The sequence below is a fragment of the Hyperoodon ampullatus genome (genome assembly GCF_949752795.1).
Source record: "Hyperoodon ampullatus genome assembly, chromosome: 8".
NCBI classification, from domain to species: domain Eukaryota; kingdom Metazoa; phylum Chordata; class Mammalia; order Artiodactyla; family Ziphiidae; genus Hyperoodon; species Hyperoodon ampullatus.
Window position 1 is genome coordinate 4674028 of NC_136921.1, and position 22271 is coordinate 4696298.

The 22271-nt window shown below is 49.1% G+C and overlaps 1 protein-coding gene across 1 annotated transcript in view; it reads left to right on the plus strand.

Annotated features, from left to right (window-relative positions):
- DRC11 (dynein regulatory complex subunit 11) overlaps positions 1 to 22271 on the plus strand; it is a gene marked incomplete at its 5' end in the record, with an annotated part of 169612 nt that overhangs the window by 123847 nt on the left and 23494 nt on the right. Inside the window, 3 exons of the mRNA XM_079710231.1 lie at positions 425 to 532; positions 4436 to 4635; positions 18258 to 18344. Coding sequence (XP_079566357.1) covers positions 425 to 532; positions 4436 to 4635; positions 18258 to 18344 — 395 coding nt within the window. The remainder of the gene's footprint in view (positions 1 to 424; positions 533 to 4435; positions 4636 to 18257; positions 18345 to 22271) is intronic.

Sequence of the window (22271 nt, forward strand, 5' to 3'; positions counted from 1 at the left end):
AAATTTCACATCCATCTTAAGTAAGTTATTTTTAAAGTTTGTGCAAATGTTAGACATAATCTCTTGGAATAGAAATTAAACCAAACCTGCCCTATTTTAGTTTACTTTGTATGTTCTTCATTTTAGAACTTTGCTCTTCACATATTCAACATTCAAAGGTTATTTCTTAAAATACTGGGAGGTTAGTATCATACTCAACATAATTCCCAGTTACTGTAGCGAGTATAGAAATGTTTTTGTGGCTGGACAGTTTTTCTTCAAGCCTTTATCTGAGAAGTTCTTTATAATGACTCTCCATAATATAATTATATCTGCTCAGAAATGTTAAATTTGTATCCTGTGTTAATTTTGCAAGTGTCCAAATTATGCAACTCAGAGTAGCATAGTTTCCCATTCATTTGTCCTCTATTTTTTTTCTCCCCAGGTGAGTACAGCTACTTGGGGACTACTCTTCGCCAGGTGTCCATAGAACCCATGCCTTCCCTCCTGGATGTCCGACAGCTTGTCACCCTGTACGGGATCCTGCCACTAGGTAAGGACTCCACTTGCCCTGTCGTGCCTTTTCTAGAAGAAGGCATGTCTGCTCGTGTGTTCCTGGTCGTCAGTGTGCATTGCAGCTTACCTCTTCTACTGAGAATTGTGAGTGAGGGTCATTCTGCTGGGCTAGAGCATCCTGGAGCACAGAAAGGTACCTCCCGGGAAGCATATCTGTAGCACCTTTGAATGTCTGGTTAGCATTCTGAAGGTCCTGGAAGCTGTCATCTGGAGAGGTGGTAACCGAGGCAAGCACCTGCGATTCAAAGTGACCAAATTAGACAAAGGCTGAGGTTAGGCTTGCCTGTTACACACAGGCTCTGTCACTGGGTCCTTAACAGAGCCAGCCCTTCGGGAGTCAGTGAAAGTGTATTTCTTGGATCTAAAGAATCAAGGCTCTGCCGATTTCCACGGAGATTCAATCATGGTTGTTCAGACAGACGGACCAGAGTCTGCAGAAAAGTCGGGGCTCTCCGTAACAGATACCTGCTCCTCTCGTTCAGTTTAATTTATGTTTTCATGACTGCGTCGCCTGGGGCAGGGGCAGGAACTCCACCCAGGCCGTGCTCTGATGACCGTTCTGAACTAGAAGTCGCATTTTGTTTGTTTAATTTGCTTTAAAGTAAGATGGGAATCGTTTGGACACTACTCATCTTATTCCACTTTGACTTAAATAAGAACTTGAACCTATTGGCAAGAAATAGTTCCTTCTTCTTTCAACTTCATGTCAGAAGCAGCCAATGGAATAGGGGTCAACATAAATAAAATACATATATAGCACAAATATATAATACTTGGGGATCAACATAATTTGGGGTCAACAAAATCAATGTACAATATTTAATGGGGTCCGTGTAAATAAACAGATTAGCCCCCAACCCTCATCACAGAGTGATGGAAGGCAGTAGAGCTGAGAACATCAAGAGGTGTCGAGATTCTAAGGGAACTCCTCCCAAGTGAGCGCGTGGTGTGTCTGCATCCTCCACCGGCAGATACAAGGTGATGGGTGTCGTCTCCAAGCTGACTTGAGGGTTCTGGAAGAAGCATGCCTGGTAGGCATCCCACCCGGACCCTCCCTTTGTCAATGAGAAACCTGAAGTCTCCCTGGTGGCTGACCTCCCCAGGCCCCAGAGTCAGCGGGGCGTTTGTTCTCATGACCTGTTCATGAGTTTGCACTGTACAAACAAGTCAGACAGAGAAGTTCGCTCACACGGCAGCCTGCCAGGGCTTCGTTTGAATTTCATACGTCTAAACTAGTATCCGGTCACAAGAGGGAATGCGTTTGCTGGTCTGGTTATTCAGGTCACCACGGCCAGGACTAGCCAAGGCAGCCCCTTGGAAGAGGGCACTGAGGTCACACCGCAAGGCCACTTCCCACCCTGCCAGGCAACAGAGCTCGCACCGGCCTCCAGGGTTCCAGGAGCCTCAGCCAGGGCTCCCAGGACGAGGTGTGAACTTTCAATGCAGTAAGGGCAGTAAGGGAATGCCCAGGAAGCATCTGGTCAGCATTCACCTGCTCACTGCCCCCCGCCCCGGAAATATCACTGTCCCCGGATCGTGGAGGGAGAGAGAGAAGCGAGGGAGGAGGGCGCTCACGGAGCAGAAGCTGCGTTTTATGTGCGGTTTCATTTCCCAGCGGAGGTGGACGTTGAACAGCTCTCACGGATGAGTAAGCCTTTCCAAGATGTTGAGGAACTCGCTCCAAGTCCGGGGTTGGAAGGGGCAGAGACGGGCTTGGGACACGGACCACTGGCTTCCTTGTGACTCTTTAATCCTCCGAAAGTTGAAAAGGGTGAACGCACAAAAGCCTGGAAATTTCCTCTGTCTCTTAGCAATTCTAGGCGATTTTTAAAACTGCCCTTGAAAGGCGAGATGAGCAGCTAGAGCCATGGACGCCGTGGCAGGTTTGTCCCCAGCAACTCCCCGGCCTCTCCCTGCCCTGCCGTCTGACGAGCTGTCCAGAGGCCAGCGAGGCCCCGGTGCAGAGGCCCTTCTGGACCTCCCTCTCCACCTCTGCACGACGCTGGTGACCACCCCTTCCTTCTGGAAAGTCACGTCCCTGGGGTAGATGACGTGTCCGGGTCTCCCCCGCCTGTGCCCCTCCCCTCCTGCTGCCCCTCCCCCAGCTCTGTGCTCAGCGCTGTTCTCCCCTCCCTCCACCCGTTCCGGAACTCTCCTGGCCCCCTGGCTTCGGCCACCACTCTAACCCTCATCACCTTCCAGGGACCCCGACAGCTGGCACCACTCTCCGCCCCGCCCCCTTGCTGACCCCAGCTACCTCGCCAACCAGAATCATCTGCCCCCCCCAGGACCTGCCTGACCTTCCGCTGCAGGCTGTGGTCACTGCGTCCCCCTACTTGCATCCTTCTCAGACGCCCCCTTCCACTCTGCCCGTTCTTCACCGGCCAGCCCAGACGCAGCCCCTCTCTCTGAAGTCCGGCCTGACTCACGCCCATGCACCCACCTCATCCCCCAAATGGGAAGTCCTTTCTTCCCTGAATCTCTGTCTCTCTCACGGATCTTAGCACGGATCTTTTCCTCCCCTTCTAGTTACTTCTCAAGTTTAGCTCCCCCCGGCCATAAACTCTTTACAGCAAATCCTGTCTCTTCCGCATGAGCGGCCCCCAGCCGAGGCCACAGACTGAGCCCTCGGTATCCAGTTGTTGAGCGGGAGACGGGAAGAATGGCAGCTCTCTGCTGTCGTGGAAAACGAGGTCTGCTTCACCATAACACATTGCCGTTTCCCACGCTAACCACAATGGAAGCGTGCCCGTTTAGCTTCATTTTAAAGAGAACTTGCTCAAAACTACTTTCCAAGTTTTTGCGGAGTGTAGTAGGTAACTATAAAAATGGTTTCTAATGATTAGATAAATTCCCTGTCTTGTCAATCACACAAGAAAAAAGAAAGAGAAGCACAATAATAATTAGAATGTTGATATGTTTACAGCTGATCCAGAAGAGCCCAGCAGTTGACCAAAAGCAAACTAGTGTGATAGCCGATGTTCCAGTCACAGCCTCCTACAGGATTTCATTCTGTTCACTCTCTAATTACTCAGTGCCGACATCTGCTCTGCTCGTGTTCAGGATGATGGAAGAAATCCAGCCCGAGTTCCAATGTGGGCTCGAAGGAGATGGGCGATGCAGTTGAGAGCACAGGGCAGGGACCTCTGAGTGACCTAATAATTCACGTCCTTTATTATCCAGGGTCAGATTGACTGTGCCCCTACCGACAGACTAGAAACCAGGACAGACGAAACCAACAGGGACCTACTGCATAGCACAGGGAACTCTGCTCAGTATTCCATAATAACGTGTACGAGAAAAGAACTTGGAAAAGAATAGGTACATGTATATGTGTAACTGAATCACTCTGTTGTATACCTGAAACCAACACAACATGGGTAATCAACTATACTCCAACATAAAATAAAAATTAAAAAAAAAGCCAGGCTACTGCTGCCTGGATCTTGTTTTTTCCCCGTTTTCCCCTGCATCTTCCTGTCTATCTCACATTCATCTTCCCGAGCCTTCAAAGGGTGTAGTGCTGCTGAGAAGCAGAGAAACCCCCAGCCCCTTCCCGCAAAATGCCAGAGGTTAGTTACTGCAGGAATGTTCTCTAAAATTATGAGTGTGGGGGGAATGCTGGGGTGAGGGGTGAGAGAGAAGCAATGTATTGAACACCCAAGGAGACCTGACAGCTCCACCTTGACATACAAATCAAAGGTGTCACAGAGCTGGCTGAGACAGGAGGCGTGCCCCTGGTGAGAAATGCCTTCCACACATCCATCACTGTTGCCGAGACTGGTGTCACGCCATGGAGTCATGGCCTTGAGGAGTCCCCGTCTAAGAACCCCTTACTTTCTTGGCGGGATCTTAAAGCCTCTCCTTCTGCATTTTTTAGGTTCTGAAGCAGTGCATGAGAAAGCTCCTTTGGTGAAATCCCTGCTCTTGGCTGGTCCATCTGGGGTGGGGAAGAAGTTGCTGGTCCATGCCATCTGTACCGAAACGGGAGCCAACCTCTTTGACTTGTCCGCAGCTAACATTGCCGGGAAATACCCAGGCAAAAATGGCCTTCAGATGATGCTTCACATAGTCCTCAAGGTATTTATCACATTTCTTCATCTCCAGTTCTCCTCCTCCTTTCAAATTGCATTTTCAAATGCTGCAGTTAATTTCCCTAAGCCAACGAGCACAGAGCCTCACAGATCATTTCCTTAGGCAGACATGCACACCCCTCTTAAACTTCCCCATTGCATCCTCCTGTAAATTACTTTATTATTGCATCTGGCTGAGCGTCCAACAACCAGACACAGCTTCTTTCTTTGCGTAAACGCCCTCCTGTGCCATTCAGATCAGCCTCCTTCTGCCACAGGAATCCTTCCTGCGGTGCTCACAGGTCTCGTTAAAAATTAAATTCTTTTTCAGCCCACTTCCCTCCAATAATGGCATCACATATTTGCATTGGGGGGTATTCCTTCTCACGTGGCATAAATTGAAGTCAGCTTCTCACACAGGAAATAAAGGGGGAACCCACAGGAAGCTAAGCTGACCGCAGTAGTGTAGATATTCAATTACATACCAGAGCCAGAGGATGCCATGTCCTCGGAGGTGCATACACAACCCAGCATTGTGACCTTAGATAAGCTCTTCACCTCCCTGGGTCTCTGTTTTATCGTCACTGAAATGAAGGAGTCAAACCAAACGATACTGTCAGCCCTAAAAGCAATGATTCTCTGATATAGTTTAGATATAGATGATGATGGTGATGGATGATGATGAAGATACATCGATGGATGGATGGATGGATAGATAGATGATAGATAATAGATAGATGGATAGATAGATAGAGACACAATATACATATGTACACTTGAGGATTACCAAGTTTTAGAGCATTCTGATAGTCAATATTTATATTTGATATTAAAACTTCACAGGATTTCATTGTTTGAGTCTCTCAAGGTTGTCCTTAGGCTGTTCAGTTCACTTTTCGTTGCTAGCATGTCCGATAAGCCAGCTTTTACTATATCAAAATGTACACAGAGGGCTTCCCTGGTGGTGCAGTGGTTGAGAGTCCGCCTGCCAATGCAGGGGACACGGGTTCGTGCCCCGGCCCGGGAAGATCCCACATGCAGTGGAGCGGCTGGGCCCGTGAGCCATGGCCGCTGAGCCTGCGCGTCCGGAGCCTGTGCTCCGCAAAGGGAGAGGCCGCAATGGTGAGAGGCCCGTGTATGGCAAAAAAAAAAAAAAAAAAAAATGTACACAGAGCAAGGACTGTCCGGTACTTGGGGCTAGATGTCAGCTCTGCATCTGCTTTCAGGGGAGATTGTTACACAGGAGCACTGGCTCATAGAAACGGTTCCTTTTCCGTCTCCTCCAAACAGCCCCAGGGAGGAAGTGATGGCAGCAGGGTTTCCTCTCCCAGCCACATGGACCCCACGCTGTGCAAGTTAGGACATCCTCCCCTACTTTTGTTCCTTGCTTGTCCTGAAGGAATCCATGGAGAGAGAAGTTTGGGGAGCTGGGAGGCGAGAAGAAGGAGGGTGGGGAATAAAGAGCGAGCATTAAGCTATTTAATAGAGCGCCTCATACACACTAAGTGCTCCACGTCTTGTGTCATTGTATTTAATCTTCACAGCAGCCCAGTGAAGAGTTCATTCTCATCCCCATTTTACAGATAAAGAAACTGGGGCTCTGAGAGTTTAAGTAACTTGCCCAAGGCCACCGAGATCAAGTGGCTGAGCAGGGTTCAAACCTAGACCCTTCTCTTCCTGACCATCCTGAACTATTTTTATTAAGGTAAAATTTATATACAGTGACATGCACAGATCTGAAATATGCATATTAAGTGTGAGCTTTGAAAAAATGGATACAACTGTGTCACCACCATTTTCATGTGCTTTTTGGTCCTTGTATAACTTCTTTGAAATGTCTGTTCAGGTCATTTGCCTACTTTTCACTGGACTGCTGATCTTGAGATTTGGAAGAGTTCTTTATATATTCTGGATACAAGTTCTTTGTGGGACACACATATTGCAAATGTTTCCTCTCATTCTCTGACTTGCTTTTTCGTTTTCTAATTTTTTTGTTGTTTACTTGTCCTATCATTTACTGAGAGGGGATATTAAAACCTCCAACTATGATTGTGGAATTCTTTATTTCTCCTTTTAGTTCTGTTGGGTTTTGCCTCACATATGCTGAAGCTCTGGTATGCATGAGATGTATCCACACTTAGGATGTTATGTCTTCCTGATGGGTTATTTTATCATTATGAAATGTCCCTTTTTGTCCCTAGTAATACTCCTTATCTTGAAGTCTACCCAGTCTGATATTAATGGTGCCACACCAGCTTTCTTTATACGCTTTTATTTTCAATGTCTTTATAGTTAAGATGCCTTTTTGTGGATAGCATACACTCGAGTCTTGCTTTCTTATCCAATCTGACAGTATCTACCATTGAATTGGAGCATTTGCTTCCATTACAGTTATTCACATGGTTGAGTTAGGTCTCCCGTTTTGCTGTGTGTTCTCCATTTGTCCCATTTCTTTTTTATTCTTCTGTTTCTCCTTCTTTTGGGTAAAGTCAGTACTTTTTATTATTTTATTTGAATTCCTCTATTGTCTTTTTAGCAATGACTCTTATTTTTCATTGACTGCTCTACAAATTACAATAGTCATTTTTAACTTAACACAGTCTACATAGCATTAATATTGTACTATTTTCCTTAAAATGTGAGAATCTTACAATATAATCCATTTATTATCCCTTGTCCTTTATGATTTTATCGTACATTTTACATCTAGAAATGTCAACAATACAATAAAGTGTTGTTATTTTTGCATTGAATAGTCATTTGTCTTTTAAAGAAATTCAGCAGAAAAATTTAATATTTTATACTTACCCACACATTTACTATTTTCAGTGCTTTTCATTCCTTTCTGCCAATCCAGGTTTCCATTTGGTGTCATTTCCCTTTCAGCCGCACAACTTCTTTTACATTTCTTTTAGTGCAGGTCTGCTGGCAACAAATTTTCTCAGTTTTCATTTTATTTTTAAATGTTTTTACATTGCCTCCATTTTTGAAGGATATTTTTGATGGATATAGAATTCTGAGTTGACACATTTTTTCTTTCAGCACTTTAAAAATGTTATTACATTGTCTCTGTAACTCCATTATTTCTGATGAAAAGTCAAAAATTCGAATTATTGATCTCTTGTGTGTAATGTGTCAATATTCTCTGAATGGTTATAAGATTTTCTCTTTATCTTTGTTTTCATTCATTTGGCTATAATGTGTCTAGATATTTTTGTTTGTTCTTTGTACTTTAACTGCTTGTGGCTCACTGTGCTCATTGAAACTGTAAATATATGTTTTAAGCCAAATTTGGGAAATTTGAGCCATTATTTCCTCAAATATTTTTTCTGCCCCACTTACTCTCCTCTCCTTCTGGTATATATATAAATATATATATATATTTGACTGCTTCATATTGTCCACAAGTCACTGAGGTTCTGTCTCTCTAGTTTCCACATTGGATAATTTCTATTAATTAATCTACATTCAAGTTTACCTACCCTTTCTTCTGCTATCTCCAATCTGCTATTAAACCTATCTTGTGGATTATTTTTTTGTGTTTCTGATATTTTGCTTTTCAGTTCTATGATTTAAATTTGCTTATTCTTATAGGTCTCTATTTCTCTGTTGTAATTCTCCATCTGTTCATTCAATGTAGCTATCTTTTCTTTTAAGTCCTTGAACTCAGTAGTTGCCTTATAGTCCTTATCTGCTAATTCCAATACTGTGTCATCTTGTGGTTTGTTTCTATTTGTTTTTTCTTGACTATGTGTCACATGTTTCTGTTTCTTCGTATGATTAATAATTTTTTATTGTACATTAGACATTGTGGATGATACATTGCTGACACTCTGAAGCATGCTAGGCTTGGTTCTCTCAGGCAGTTAAGTTGCTGGCTGATCAGCTTGAACTTGCAGAGGTTTTGTTTTCTATTTTGTTAGTGTGGGTCTATTTTGAGTTCGCCCCTAGTCCTGGAACCTTGTCTTTACTTTGAGGTCTAAAAGGACAGCTTTAGGTGTTTACCAAGCTCTTTTAACTTGGCAGAAGCTAAGGTATGTGCTCAATTATTTTAGTTTTCCAGCTGTTGCTTTCCACTGAGCTTGGAATCTTCCCTCATGCATGCACACTTGCAAGGTTACCCAAGAATTTGAAGATGAGCTGGAATTTGAAGCCCAGCAACCTGACTTGTGGCCTCTGTGTACTTAACCACCAAGCTCAAAGCACTAAGTTCTTCAGAGGAAAAGTAAGAGAAACCCATCCTCTTGCCCAAAAGAACACCTAAATGCACTCATTCTAAATGCTGAATTTTGTTGACATCATCAGGTAACCAACAGAAGCACATGAGTTTAAAAATATTGGCATTTCGTGAGCATCTATATATCACAGACCTTACACTTCCCTCTGTTTTAACTCATTCACTCCTCACGACAACCTTTTGAGGTGGGCATTATTCCCATTTTGCTGATAAGAAAACTGAGGTACAGAGCATTTAAGTGATTTTCCTGGGTTGCAGTGCCGTGATGTGAGCCTGGTCAGTCTAGATGCAGAGGCTCCAGGTCTAACAGCTGCATTATTCAGCCTCTGAATTAAGCCACTCTTCTCCAGCCACCAAATTGCTCAATTGCTCAGACTCCAGGACAGAGCCAAGGACATGATCATGATGTTCTCACTCTCAAGAAAGTATTTGCTCCTGCCACTGAGAGGTTTGTCCTGATATCAGACCAGCTATCTTTGCATTAATTAGAATCACTGCAGACTGACATTATGTGGACCACAAAATGCTGGATGTCAGATTATCAAAATGCGGAACAGTACATGCATCCACCAAGGCCACTCCACGTCGGAGAGCCTGACACACACCTCATTAAGCTTCACCTTTACTGTGTACATAGCTGATTAATGAAAGACCAGGAGGTCTCTGGAGTGAAAGTCATTCAATTAAAGATCACGTACAGTGAGCCTCTGTGTCCTGGCAGGACTGGCAGAGCAGCTATCTGCATTGCAAAGAGGTATTTGCCTTTGATTAACCAAAGGAAAGGGGGATTTTATGGCTGTGCTGGTGAATCAGTGGCAGGAAGCTCCAGTGCGGTCCTGTTATGTGGGCCGGGGCCGCAGCAGCTTGAGGGCAGCAAAATATGGATCTGAGGCATTTGCTGGAGAAGGTGAAATAACAGAAGGGCCCGATTACTCATCACGTCTTCTTATAAAGAATTCCTCTGACTGAATTAATCTCGGCAGAGCAAAGAATGCAACGCTTAGGAAGCTTCAGAATTTCACTTCTGGCTGGAGGCATCTGCTTCGCCCACAACACCCTGTGCACGTGAAAACACGCTGGCGAAACGAGTTTCTGATCTGTTTCCCAAGTACAAGTTCAAATCTGTTTTGTTCTCGTTATTTTGGGAGGGTTCCTTTATTTTATACACGATAACTCTAATGCGTTCCTTTAAGAAATGCCTTTACCGTACCAGTTAACAAATGTTATTTAAAATTCTCTCTTCCAGTAAAGCTATATGTGGAAAGGAATATACATCTATTTAGCTAGGAAATATTAGAAATACATCTAACAATTAAGAAACACGGGATAAATGATTAATATTTAATAGCTGTTTTACAGACAAAAGAAGTTATCAAGGCAGGGTGCCAGCCGCCTCAGGTGTTTATGATGGTCAAGCAGGGGATGGAGAAGGAAGGAAGACTAGTTGTCTGGCCCGAAGTTTTATACACACTTTTAATTGCCCCAATCCCTGATGAGGCAGAAATTAATGTCTCCATTTTACAGACCAGAAAACTGAGGCTCAGGGTGCTTAATTCAACCAAAAATACAAGAGAACTAAGGGGCTGGCATCTGGATTTAAGCCTACATCTGACTCCAAAGCCATCACCTGGCCCCCAGCTGGCCTCTGAGAGAGTGAAGGCTGTGTCGTGCCCGGCCCTGTGAAAGCTGTGCCCTCGTGGTGGCCCGAGCGCAAGGCCATTCCTGGGCCAGAGTGTCAGCTTACCCTTTTCAGCGTGAGACATTTCAGTGTGAGAAGGTGAAGAAACTGGAGGCTGTAGCGTCCCGTTGGCAGCTCCCGCGGCACCCCACGCCCTCCTGATTTCCCCCTTCCCTGACCCTTCAGACCGCCCATGAGAAGGCAGGGGGGAGGCCAGCAGCACCCCGGAGAGCAGGACAGAGCAGAGCATCCTAATCCTGAGCTCTGGGTCCTGGGGGAGATGGTCCCTCCCTCCCTGGGGTCCTGGCTTCCTCCCTTTCCTCCTTTGTCAGAGGTCTGGCCACTGAGGGCAGGACTCAGAGGGAGACCTAAGAGAGCAGGGCTAACGAGGCCGCCCAGCCGGTGTCTGGGCCACGTGGCCCGTAGTGGCCTGCGAATCCGGACAAAAGGGAGCTGAGATGCTGCTCGTGCCTCAGCACCACCCACCAGGGCTCCGTGCTGGGCTCCCAGCCAACGGCCTATGGCAGCTGGCCAAGGGATTTTGCCCAGATGTGCTGGTGTAAACAGCTGGCCCAGGAATCAGCAGATGGGGAGCCCAGCCAATTACATCTCTGTAACTCGTGGAGACTTATACTCCTGGTTAATAACCCAGACAAAGACATCGTGGTTATTCGTGGATGATCTTTAAAAAACAAAACACAGATGTACAATAGCTGTAATAAGTATGTCAGTCCCGCCTTTTCAAGGTGAAATTCAGTAAGGGTAAAGCAAAGACCTACACCTGGCCCCCCAAAACAGAGCTGCTCAAATGAGAGAGGGTAAGAGAGGAGGGGGAGAGGAGAGGGAAACAGGGAAACAGAATTTAGCCGCTTTCGTGCAGCATCAGGTGTGGCAATAAAGGAACTGGGGGCTGCTGCCCGTGAGCCCTCGGTGGGCTGCTCTCAGAAAGCTGGGTCCCCTCCCGCTGGGTCGCGTAGACAGTTTCAGGTTGAAGAAGGGAACGCACGTAGGCAGCAAAACCTTTTTTTTTTTACTACAGACTTTCCATTTTACAGCGGTTTTAGGTTCACAGCAAAACTGAGTGGCAGTCAGAGCATCCACACGTCCCCACAGAGGATGGGCGGCTGCGTTGGGGGAAGGGCGGGTCCCAACCCCCCGATGCCCCGGGCGCCATCTGCAGTGAGGTGTGTGGAAACGCGCTGTGGGCTGTAAGGCACGTAAGCGTGGCTGCATCTGCCCTTGTTCCGTGGTGGGTAATGGGCACGGGGTCAATGTCACAGGCATTAAAGAATTTTTAACCAGTTTGGAAACGCTTAGAGCGGGGAGTGCCCTAAATGTGGCTAAAAGGTGCATGGGGAAGGTGAGCATGGCCTTGCACCCAGGCGTTAACCCCTGTGCTTCCCAAAGTTGGCACAGAGTCAGGGCGTGTGGGCATGAATCTATTAGTTCTAATGGGTTAGCTGGGAGTAGGCTGGGAAGAGGGGGTCCCAGGGGAAAGTCTGGATGATCTGTAAGCCTGACACCTGTCACCATCCAGACACCATCCCCTCGAATTCCACCTGATACTCAGCAATGGTATCAGTGGGTTCCTGGCACCAGCGCTGACCTGGTTCCCCCATGTCACCTGTCCCAGTCCATCAGCTGTGCCTCCCTCCTGGTCCTCTCCTCTGCCTCAGTTTACCTTCCTTTCCATACAGGGTCAGCCCAGCTGGGCTCCTGACTCTTTAATCCACCTCTGCTCTTCCTGTGATTGTCATTCATGGTTTATCCCAACTCACACCCAGCAAGGACTTGAAGTAACTCCTACAATCACATAAAAGATAGTGCAAGGAAATAGAAACTTTGAAAATATCATTTGTAAATAATGGAAATAGAGAAGAAAATGTCTTCACATATTAAACGGAAACAGAATCCAAGTGACTATAGTTCAGAAAGCTAAGCCCCCCCCCAATAACCGCCCCCCAGCTCCTCTCCAGCATGGCAGCACCTTGCTGACGGCTGCCTGACTGCCCAGCAGCTCCCATTCAGACACAGGAGGCCACACACTCTGCAGGCAGGGACCATGTTTCCCAGACATCCCTGCCTGTCACCACAGATGCTCAGCAAAATCTGTTTGGGTTGGATGGATGGAAGGGCGGGCGGACGGACGGATGGATAGGCAGATGGATGGTCCTTTTCAGTTTGGTAAACTAAGACACAACCACTGAAAAACGGAGCTGGGTTTTCCTGGGGTTCTCTATGGCAAACAAAATAGGACCCTTTCAGAAAGAACTTCCAAAGCTTCCAAGGGTCATTTGGGCAGATCTAATTAGTAATTCAAGCATGCCAAACACAAACTGGTTTCCATTGTTGAGCCATTATATCCCAACCAAGAGAATCTAATTCCGATGGCAGATGTTTGACAGCATTTCTTTGGAGAACACAAAAGATCAAATCCATAAAACTCACATGGATGGAGAAGTAACTGTTTGCTAGACCTTCCCAGAATTTGAAAAAGCACATTTTGGTTGAAACGCATCTTTATTCCGGAATTGATATTCAATAGGACTGCAGAGCCCTCTACTGGTGGCTGAAATAAACTATCCCCTGTAACTTCTGGAAAGTTCCATTATGAATTAATTACATTTAATTGCCCATGACCTCAAACTATCTGTGGGTAATTTAAATAAAGCCTTTTCATTGCTAAGTGAAAATTAAAATAGCAAAGGATACCATGTTTCATTAACAAATTGGCAAAGAGTTTTTTATGGTTAATACTTGTTAAGAGAGTAGAAAAACAGATCCACTTATTTGTGGCTGGAGAGAGTGTGAACAGAGGGCCTCTGGGAGGGCAGGTGGACCACACGGGTGAGAATGTGAAGAGCTGGCAGGCCCTCCGACCGACTAGCTTCATGGACCCAAAAGCGCCCATCTAAGCGCTGTTTGGTTTAGCAAGAAGGCGGAAAGCCATCCAAATGTTAAAAAAACGGGTTAGATCAATAAATGATGAGACCCCTTGCTAAAATGATGTTGGAGAAATAAATGTCGTACAGAGTGGACAAGAATATAAAGCAGTGTGTGAAGAACAGTCTCGTGCTTTCAAGTTTAGATATTGAGAAAGGTCTGTAAAGACAGGAAAGGTCTGATGAGCCGTCCTCAGTGGAGGGGACAGAGAGTGTTTATGCCTGTCTGAATATGTATTCCAAAATTTTTACTAACCAATGCTGCTCTTGCATGACAGTAAGAAAGGACTGAATTTCCGGGGCACATGTTTTCAAAAGCTCAGCCTTGCCTGCCTGATGCCTCCGTGGATGTGCCTTGACTCTCTAGCACCTGCCTGGCCCACAGGCATCCTTCCCCTTCCCGTGGCTGTGAAGCAGGGAAGGCGTCTCCCCTGAAGGTCATCCTCTCCCGCCTCACCTCCCCACCCAATGCCATCTCTAAACTCTGCCAATGTTTCCTGTCTCTGTCCCATGCACTCCTCAGCTCCCTGTCACCTGGCTTTTGTCCCCTCCACACCCTGCCAGGGCCACCAGTGACCTCCTGGTTGCCAGGTCCTTGGGCCAGCACGGCTGCTGTCGCCCCCCCTCACTGCCCTCCACCTTCCCTGGGCCGCAGGACGGCTCCCTCTTCTGTGCCCCTTTGCTCTCTCTGGGGCTTCCCTTCCTTCTCTCCTCCATCAGCGTCCTCACCCTTGGTCCCCGCTCCGCAGCCCTGGTCTGGCTTCCTCCCCTCTCCGCGTTTCCTTGGGAATCCCCTCCATCCACTCCCATGGCTCTGCTGCCATCCTCAGAGCCCTTTCCAGCCCCCCACCTCCCTCCTGCCCCCCAGACCCATCAGTCCTCCCGCCTGGATGTTCAGCTGCCCTCGGGCTCCCCTGGCCTAACCTGACCTCATCCTTTCATCCCTCCTCTAGTCCCCTTTTTGGATTCCTGGGCCATCGTCCTCCTAGTCTCCAGGCCTCCCAGCGTTGGACATCCCCTACTTCCTCCTCCCTCTCCCCAGCCATCACCAGGTCTGGCAGATCCTAAACGCCCCTCACGTCCGTTTCCTGCCCTCCCCGCCACTCTGCTCCAGGTCTCACCTCCTCTTCCTCCAAAAGCCTCCGAACCCTCTCCCTGCCCCCAGCCTCACCTCTCGCCATGCCATCTGCACACACACACACACACCCATCTCTTTCCCAGTCTCCAGGGAACAGTCATGCTTCACACCCCACCAGAGGGATTTTTCTCTAACACAACCAGCATCGAAGGTCATGATTCAAGACCCTTACAGACTGTCCACAGCTTCCAGGGTAGAAGCAAACTCTGTAGCACGGCCAAGGCCTTTGTGACACCTTCCAGAATGACCCTGAGCAGCCGCATTCGGGCACACCTAGCCCTGCACCTTGGCTCCTGTCCTGAGCATGGCAGATGCATCCCCTTCTCCAGGCTCTGGGACCTTCTGGAAACCATTGGAAGGTCTGTCTCCTTTAACCCTCGTCTGCAGTCTCCATTTCTACTTACCCTCCTCATCTATTTCTCCCTCTTTCTGTCATCGGTGGTCCTTGCTGACAGCCCATTTTCCTTGTGCCCCCCTCCCAGCTACACATCTGCCCTCCCCTTCTATCGGTGGGCTCCTTGAAGTCAGGGGCCCCAGCACCTACCCCAGTGCCCGGCACATCAAAGCCCCTCTACCAATGTTGTGAATGAAAAATGAGAGAATGGCTTTCATTCTACATGCTGGACCCAAAATAATAAAACCAGACTTTCTTCCGCATGACAGCCTTTCAACTATTTGAAATCAGCTCACTTGCCCCCTTGAGTCTTCTTTGCCCCAAGGAAAAGAGCCTCAGCACCTTCCATTCTTCCTGGTGGGAGAGGTGTTCGGCCTGGGAAGGCCCAGCTTTCTGTACCCCTCTTCTCTGCTCAGAACTGACCAAGGTCACCAGACATCCCCTGACCAGGCACGCCACCGAGGAAGGTCAGCGAAATAGAGATTCATGCTCTGGAGGACAAGACAATGATGGCATTAGAGCCTTTCTTCCTATTGGAATGAAAGGTGATAGAGGAGAACACGGGCCAAGGGTGAGGAGATGCTTTGGAATAGGCATCTTCTCTCCATGGCAACGTGGGAGCCTGCTGCCTGGATGACAATGCTGGCCTGGGGGTGTCGGGCCGACCCAGGGCTTACTCTGGGCTCCACATTTCTCTGTGCTGGGGGAGGAGGGGATTTTACTGACTTCTTTCTCTGCCTCGGCACCTTCTGTGTAAAGGGGAGTCGGGTGGGGCGCGCTTGCCTCCGCATGGGGTACATGGAAGGGGAGTAGCAGTGGTGTCCTAGATCTCAAGGCAGTTTGCAAATGACCATTCTTTGTATTGTTACCGTCAAAGAACTCAGCTTGGGAAATGTTTTCTGCTCACTTGATAATCACTGAGCCCTTCCAAACCATGTGGCCACCCAGGCCCTCTGCACAGCCCTGGGAACCCCAGAGCAGGTGACCGTCCTGAGGAAGGAATTCCTTCACAGGTGCATGTTAGAAACACAGGAAGTGTGGAATTCCCCCGCGGCTCAGAGAGAGCCCTCAAGTTCAGGGAACAATCCATAGCGCTCCCATTCAATGGAATGGTGTGGCCAGGTTTTCAGAACAACTTTAAATAAGGAGCAAGAAATAAGACTGCTGCTTTCAGAGTTATCCCAAACTAATAAGATGCCTGTGTTCCAAGTCCATCTATGTAGCTTACCTTGTTAAAAGCGGAAAGAGAAAAGGGATGCTGGAATACTTGGTACTCACATCTGCAATTTCCATTAAGAACAGCTGGATCTAGAGAAAAGAGGCACACAAATAAGAGCCATGGAAGATCCGGTGTTTGCCAGATGGACACAGGAGAGGCCGGTCTGCTGCCTCGGTGAGCGCACGAGTTCGCCTGAGACAGGAGACAGCTGTTTATGTGAAAACTGTGTTTCCATCGGTTTCCGTTCTAAAGCTAGGATTTTCAAGAGGGATTGAAAAGAATAAGATTTTTGCCTTTGTTATTATAACGTATCTTTGTTCAGAGAAGCTGAAAAGCTTTTTTGTAAAGTATCTCATTTTCTTATTTTCTTTGGGGGCTGGAAGTAGGGAAGCTTTTGACTTAAACCCAGAATAGCTTTTAGTGGCACAGTGGTTCCTTGGGGCCTGCCCCTCTGACACTTGAGTGAGTCCCTCTGACTGCAGTGGGCAAGACAGCTGGAAAGAAGTTGGGGGTTAAAGTCAGGAGCTGAGAGAATGGATGCACTGATGTGGTTGAAAGAGATTAGGAGGGGGGATGGATAGACTTGAGATGGTTAGACGTGGGAGGTGGGTCAAGGGAGGATGCTCAAGCATCTGGCTGGAGGAAGTGAGAGGACCCGAGGACATGGCCACGCCTCCAGCACAGACCCGGCAGCCATCGATCAGCCTGGCCTCGCAGCCTGCTTCTGCCACTTTCTAGCTGTGTGACCTTGGACAGGTCACGTAGTGTCTTTGAGCCTCGGTTTCTCCATCTGTAAACAGGGATGATAATACTGCTACCTGCTACATAAGGGCTGTAGTGAGCGCAGATGAGTTATCACAGGTGACATCCTTCAAGCAGAGGAAGTGCTGGTCTGTGCTGGCCGTAATCTTGCGTGTGATGCCCTGTACAATGCGTGTGGCCCGGGCCTGCCTCGGTCACTATTTTGATTGCTCCACGCCAAGCTGCCTCGGGTACTGGGATTGAAACTTGTGATTCTGAATTCTTAAACTCTGTGGCTCAGGGCCTAAAGAATATCGCTGACCAAAGAGTGGTTTTCTGGTACCGTTTCCTCTCGGAACGTCCTGGCATCCTGGCGTGTGTGGGACTGGAACACAGCCAGCCCGGGGGTCGGACTGGCACGGGGATCAAGCTGAATCCAGTTTTCTCTTTGAACGTGCATAATCTGCTTCGCTTGGTACGTAGTGCTGGCGGAAACAGACTCAGCCAGTGTTCCCGGTGATTTTTCCATCGTTTATTAAATGTCTGCCTTGGTTTAAGAATCATATGTGCCGCCTTAATGATGTTTAAAGAAATATAAAAATAGGAGTACGTAACACTGTATTCGCTGTGGCTGGAGACCGCTTTTATCTGTCACCATTTTGCACAAAGCCCAAATTGTTGCAAAAATACCCGAACTCTGCTCTCACGGGGGCGCTTTGAAGAGATTGTCAGGTGTGTGGCAATTATTCATGGGCCCACGGTAAGTCCCAGCGCTGTCACGAAGCCCCCGCTCGCCCTGGAGGGGCTCAGAGCCACCTTCCAGACGAAACCACGGCCGCAAAGGCGCAGCCACACGGAGACGAACAAATGGCATCACGGGGGCCCGGGGGCTAAAACAGCTTTTCTCGAAATGAGCAAACTTGAATCAACCTGGGAGCGGGGCGTAGGCTGTAATTAAAACTCCTGGCCCAATTCCCTTCGTTTGCAGCAGAACACTATTGGCTTATTTCAAGCCAAACTGAGTCGAAGCCCGGGGTCCTGGAGGAGAACGCACAGGCCCCCAGCGCATGCCGACCACAGGTGGGAGAGGGCCGGGCAGCGCCCCCATCCCGCGGTGAAGGAGGCTGCAGGCCGCATGCGCAGTGCAGCCCCGCGAGTCCCCCACCACCCCGCGCCGTCCCCGAGCCCGCACAGCGGGCCGCCGAGTCCTGCTGTTGCCGGGGGGTCAAGTGTGCACCCCAGAGGGAAATGCATTTACAACCCACCATTTCTCCTTGCAGGTGGCCCGCCAGCTCCAGCCCTCCGTGGTGTGGATTAGAGACACCGAGAAAACCTTCTACAAAAAAGTCCCCAACGCCGAAAGGAAGGTGAGGGCTTCTCATTTCTTAATGTGGCCGTTTCCCTCCTCCAAAGGGGCCCCGTACCAGGGACTACCTCGAATTTTCAAGACGGTCTTGCTTTTTCAAGGGAGGAAGGAAACGGAGGGGCAGCCGTCTCTCTGCCCTAAGCACTTGTCTGCATTTGAAAGGATCCAGTGTCTGATTTTTACGAGGCATAATTTAGAAGAAATGAAAAAAAGTATGGAAAAGGGGGGAAGGGAGCGTTAAACCCAAACCTACCGATTCAGGGGTCAGAAACAATGGAGAGAACTCTGCTCAGTTACAGCAAAGGGCACACATAGGAGTTATTATTAGGATTTCCTATTGTTCATCATAATAAATAGCAAAAGGCCTGCAATTTATGAACAAAGACAGTCCATAGAACTGCCAAGCGCCCCACGTTGGGTGTCCCCGGGGAGTCTCCTGTCAATTGCTTCCTTCCTCCTTTTCTCTCCTTTCAATGGCTCCCCTCCCCCGCACTTCCCCCCGCAAGTCACCAGCAAATTTCCCACAAGTTAAAAAAAATTTGCAGATACACATGATTGTTATTCCACATCAATTTGCACCAAAGCAAATAGTGGTTAACTGTGAATTTCTGATTAAATTTATAAGGATTTTAATCACTTTTGCTCCTTATGTATTATACATCATTTTTAGCAGGTAGAGATGATTTGGATAAAGAATGAAAGCTGAATCTTTTCTTCCCCAAATGAGCCTTGATTGCCCTGTCATTTTAGAAACTCTTAAGAGGACTCATTTATTATTTAATCTGGGAATCTGGTAGGTAGCTCCCTCTGCTGGCGAAGTTGCTACGTTAAAAAAAGTCCACACACAGTAAAGCAACTATACTCCAATGAAAATTAATTTTAAAAAGATAACAAAATAAAATAAATCCTTTAAAAGGCCACATGCATGCGAACTTGAAGGCAGCAGTTACTACGATAAATCTAGAGAGAGATGCAGGGCTTCCCTGGTGGCGCAGTGGTTGAGAGTCCGCCTGCCGATGCAGGGGACACGGGTTCGTGCCCCGGTCCGGGAGGATCCCACATGCCGCGGAGCGGCTGGGCCCGTGAGCTGTGGCCACTGAGCCTGCGCGTCCGGAGCCTGTGCTCCGCAACGGGAGAGGCCACAGCAGTGAGAGGCCCGCGTACCACAAAAAAAAATAAAAATAAATAAAGAGAGATGCAAGGCAGCGTTTAATCCAAGGTGTCCCACACTTCACGTCACCAGAAGCTTTGTCTCATGAATGGGCGAAGACTCTCCCACTGGACATCAGCCTGGAGAAAGAGAACTGAGGAGACGTATGTTCCAGGCCTGCTTTGCCCTTCACCTTAGTTGGCTGTGTGTCCCTGAGCAAGTAATTTAACCTCTCTGAGCCTCCACTTCCTTAAGTATCTAATTAAAGGGCTCCAGAGAGAACAGCCTCTGAGTTTGTGAAGCTGCTCTGGAATTCTCTCCCATGACCCCCTCGAGCTGTCGGTTTGTCGCCAACAATTACGTCTGCTCGTCTGTACCCCTCAGTGGGTCGAGAGTAAGAAGGATGGACACACCCGTTTGAGAGAGCCAGAGGGGCCCTGGGGGAAGGGCTGGCAGGGAATGAAATGTGAGTTCAGTAGACGCCCCCGCTAAGGGGAGTCACTGTGAAAGAGCAGGGAGCCGGCAAAGGAGAGTCTCCAGAACCCTCCCCTGAACAGGCCCTTCCTTGCTGACCCTGAGATGTTCTCTCCAGCACAATCTCTGATTCCCACAAATATAGTCACTGACTAGTCTTATTCCTGCAGAAAAGGAAGGCCTTTGGTGGCACAGTCTTTGTTGTAGACAAATCGGACACTTATTCTGTCCACCTCTGCATTAGGAGAGTCTGTCGTCCGTCCGGGGAATTAACTGCACTGAGGGCTGAATCACAACCTGGGAAAATCCCAGGATGCCTGATGAGTACAAGCAGAAGGGTCCCGGGGTCCCCAAATGTCCAGAGGCCGGCTGGGGGCTGAGCCAGCCCAGGCACAGACAGAGCCGCAAGGGGCATGCACACCCCTGCAGCAGTGCAGGGGCCCCAGCTCCAGTGCCCCGGCCAGGGCAGAGAACCACTGCCTGTGCACCCTCCAGCTCGACGTCCTGGGCCTGCCCCTCGGAGAGCAGGGCTGCAGGGTTCCTGCTGCCTTCCTGCCTCTGGGGCCAGCGCTGGGCCAGCTCTCCTCTCCTTCCCACCCCACCTCCAGCCTCTGACTCCTGTCCTTACCCAAGTCCCTCAGCCTCCAGGGCCTGGGACAGTCATGGGCATCGGACATCCATGCTCTGGAGGTGACCACCAAATTCCAAGGGCTGCAGCTGCATCCGCCAACGAGAGGCACCAGGAGGTAGCACGACCGGCTCCACGTTGCATCACCTGGCCATCCAGGAACCCGGCGTCCTTACGACCACCCAGCCCAGCCTCCGTCCCAAAGGCTGCCCCGATCCCCGGTGCTGAAGAATGTCCTCCTGCAGAGGAACCACCACCTACAGCCACAACATCGAGCACGCCCGGTGTCCGCCCAGGGCATTGGAGAGATTCCAGGAACGCTCTTCGAAAAAAACTCTCACCCACAATGACTAGCTCCACCCTCAAGGCCTCCACTTCTGGGCTCAGGCCCTTTAGGAGGTACAGTGTGGAGGCTCGTGCAGTCATAAGGAGGGAGGCAACGGAGAAGGCCAGGTGGCAGCGATGGCTCCTGGGTGCAGAGCTGGGCGCAGGGACCCCTAGGGCTGCTGCAACAGGCAGAGGACGCCCAGGGGGCACAACGCGTAGGTCAGGAAGCTCCTAGCACCCTGGGAGGGAGGCGGCCTTCTCCTGTTTTGCAGGAGAGGACAAAGGCCCGAGAGGGCGCACAGCTGGTCGAGTGCAGTGCTCGGACTCAGAGGCAGGACCCCTGTCCCTGCCTGGATGCAGCTCCAGTGTCAGCGCTGGCTTCCCGTCTGACCCTCCACGCTTATACTGCACCTGCATCCCCCCTCTTCCCGTCTTCAACCCCCAGGCTACTGTAAACCACATCCTGAAGACTGCCCGCGGAGCCCTCAGGTCTTAGAGGCAAATGTGTCAGGCTCCGGAGTCCCCTGGACCCTGACCACCCCACGTTGGCCTCAACACCCAGCCCCCAGGGACCTGGCAGGTGCCTGGACAGCGCTCTCTCCCTCCCCTCCCAGGAGGAGGGCGCTCCTTTCCACCATTTGAGTCTGGAGCCTTGGTCAGCTGTCGGTGTAGGAGGCGAATGCAGGAAGGAATGAGGCAAGACGGGCTGCTGCTGCATTTTCTGCTCCGTTACCCTCATGACTCCATCTAGCAGGAGCCCTACCCACATGACAGTAGGGCCTCCACGAGGGAAGCGCTGGCTGGGTTGGAGCTGGCTGCTGCCGTGGTTTAGTGGAGCTGGCTGCAGAAAAGCAAATGGAAACTACTGCATGGGTATTAGACACTAATTTGAAATTGCCCACAATAATAAGGTGGTGTGAGGCTGGCAGGTCCAGCTGTAGGGGCGGCTGAGAAGGTTGCCAGGTGATGGTGGGGATGTTGGCTGACATGATGGATGAGCACGCCACCCTCATGCATAATGGACGCAGCTCTGAACCGGAACAGGGGTGGCCCAAGTGCAGAAGAGTGTTGGCTGAATGTACTCACCTTTCATTTCCGTCCCCTCCTAATGGGACTCGCCATCAGTGAAGATGTCACTCTGGACGCGGCCCAGGATCAACATTTGTTATCCAAACAGGCTAATTAAGTTCAGTCATCCCTGCCATTGTCAGGAGACAGCAATATCATCTCCTGCCTCAGAACAGGCAGGACTGCACCACTGTCACCATGGCAACCAGGCTGCTGGGGATGGGCTCAGACCTTGCAAGCATGTGTCTGCCCCCACAGAGTAATAGTCTCCAGTCTCACCA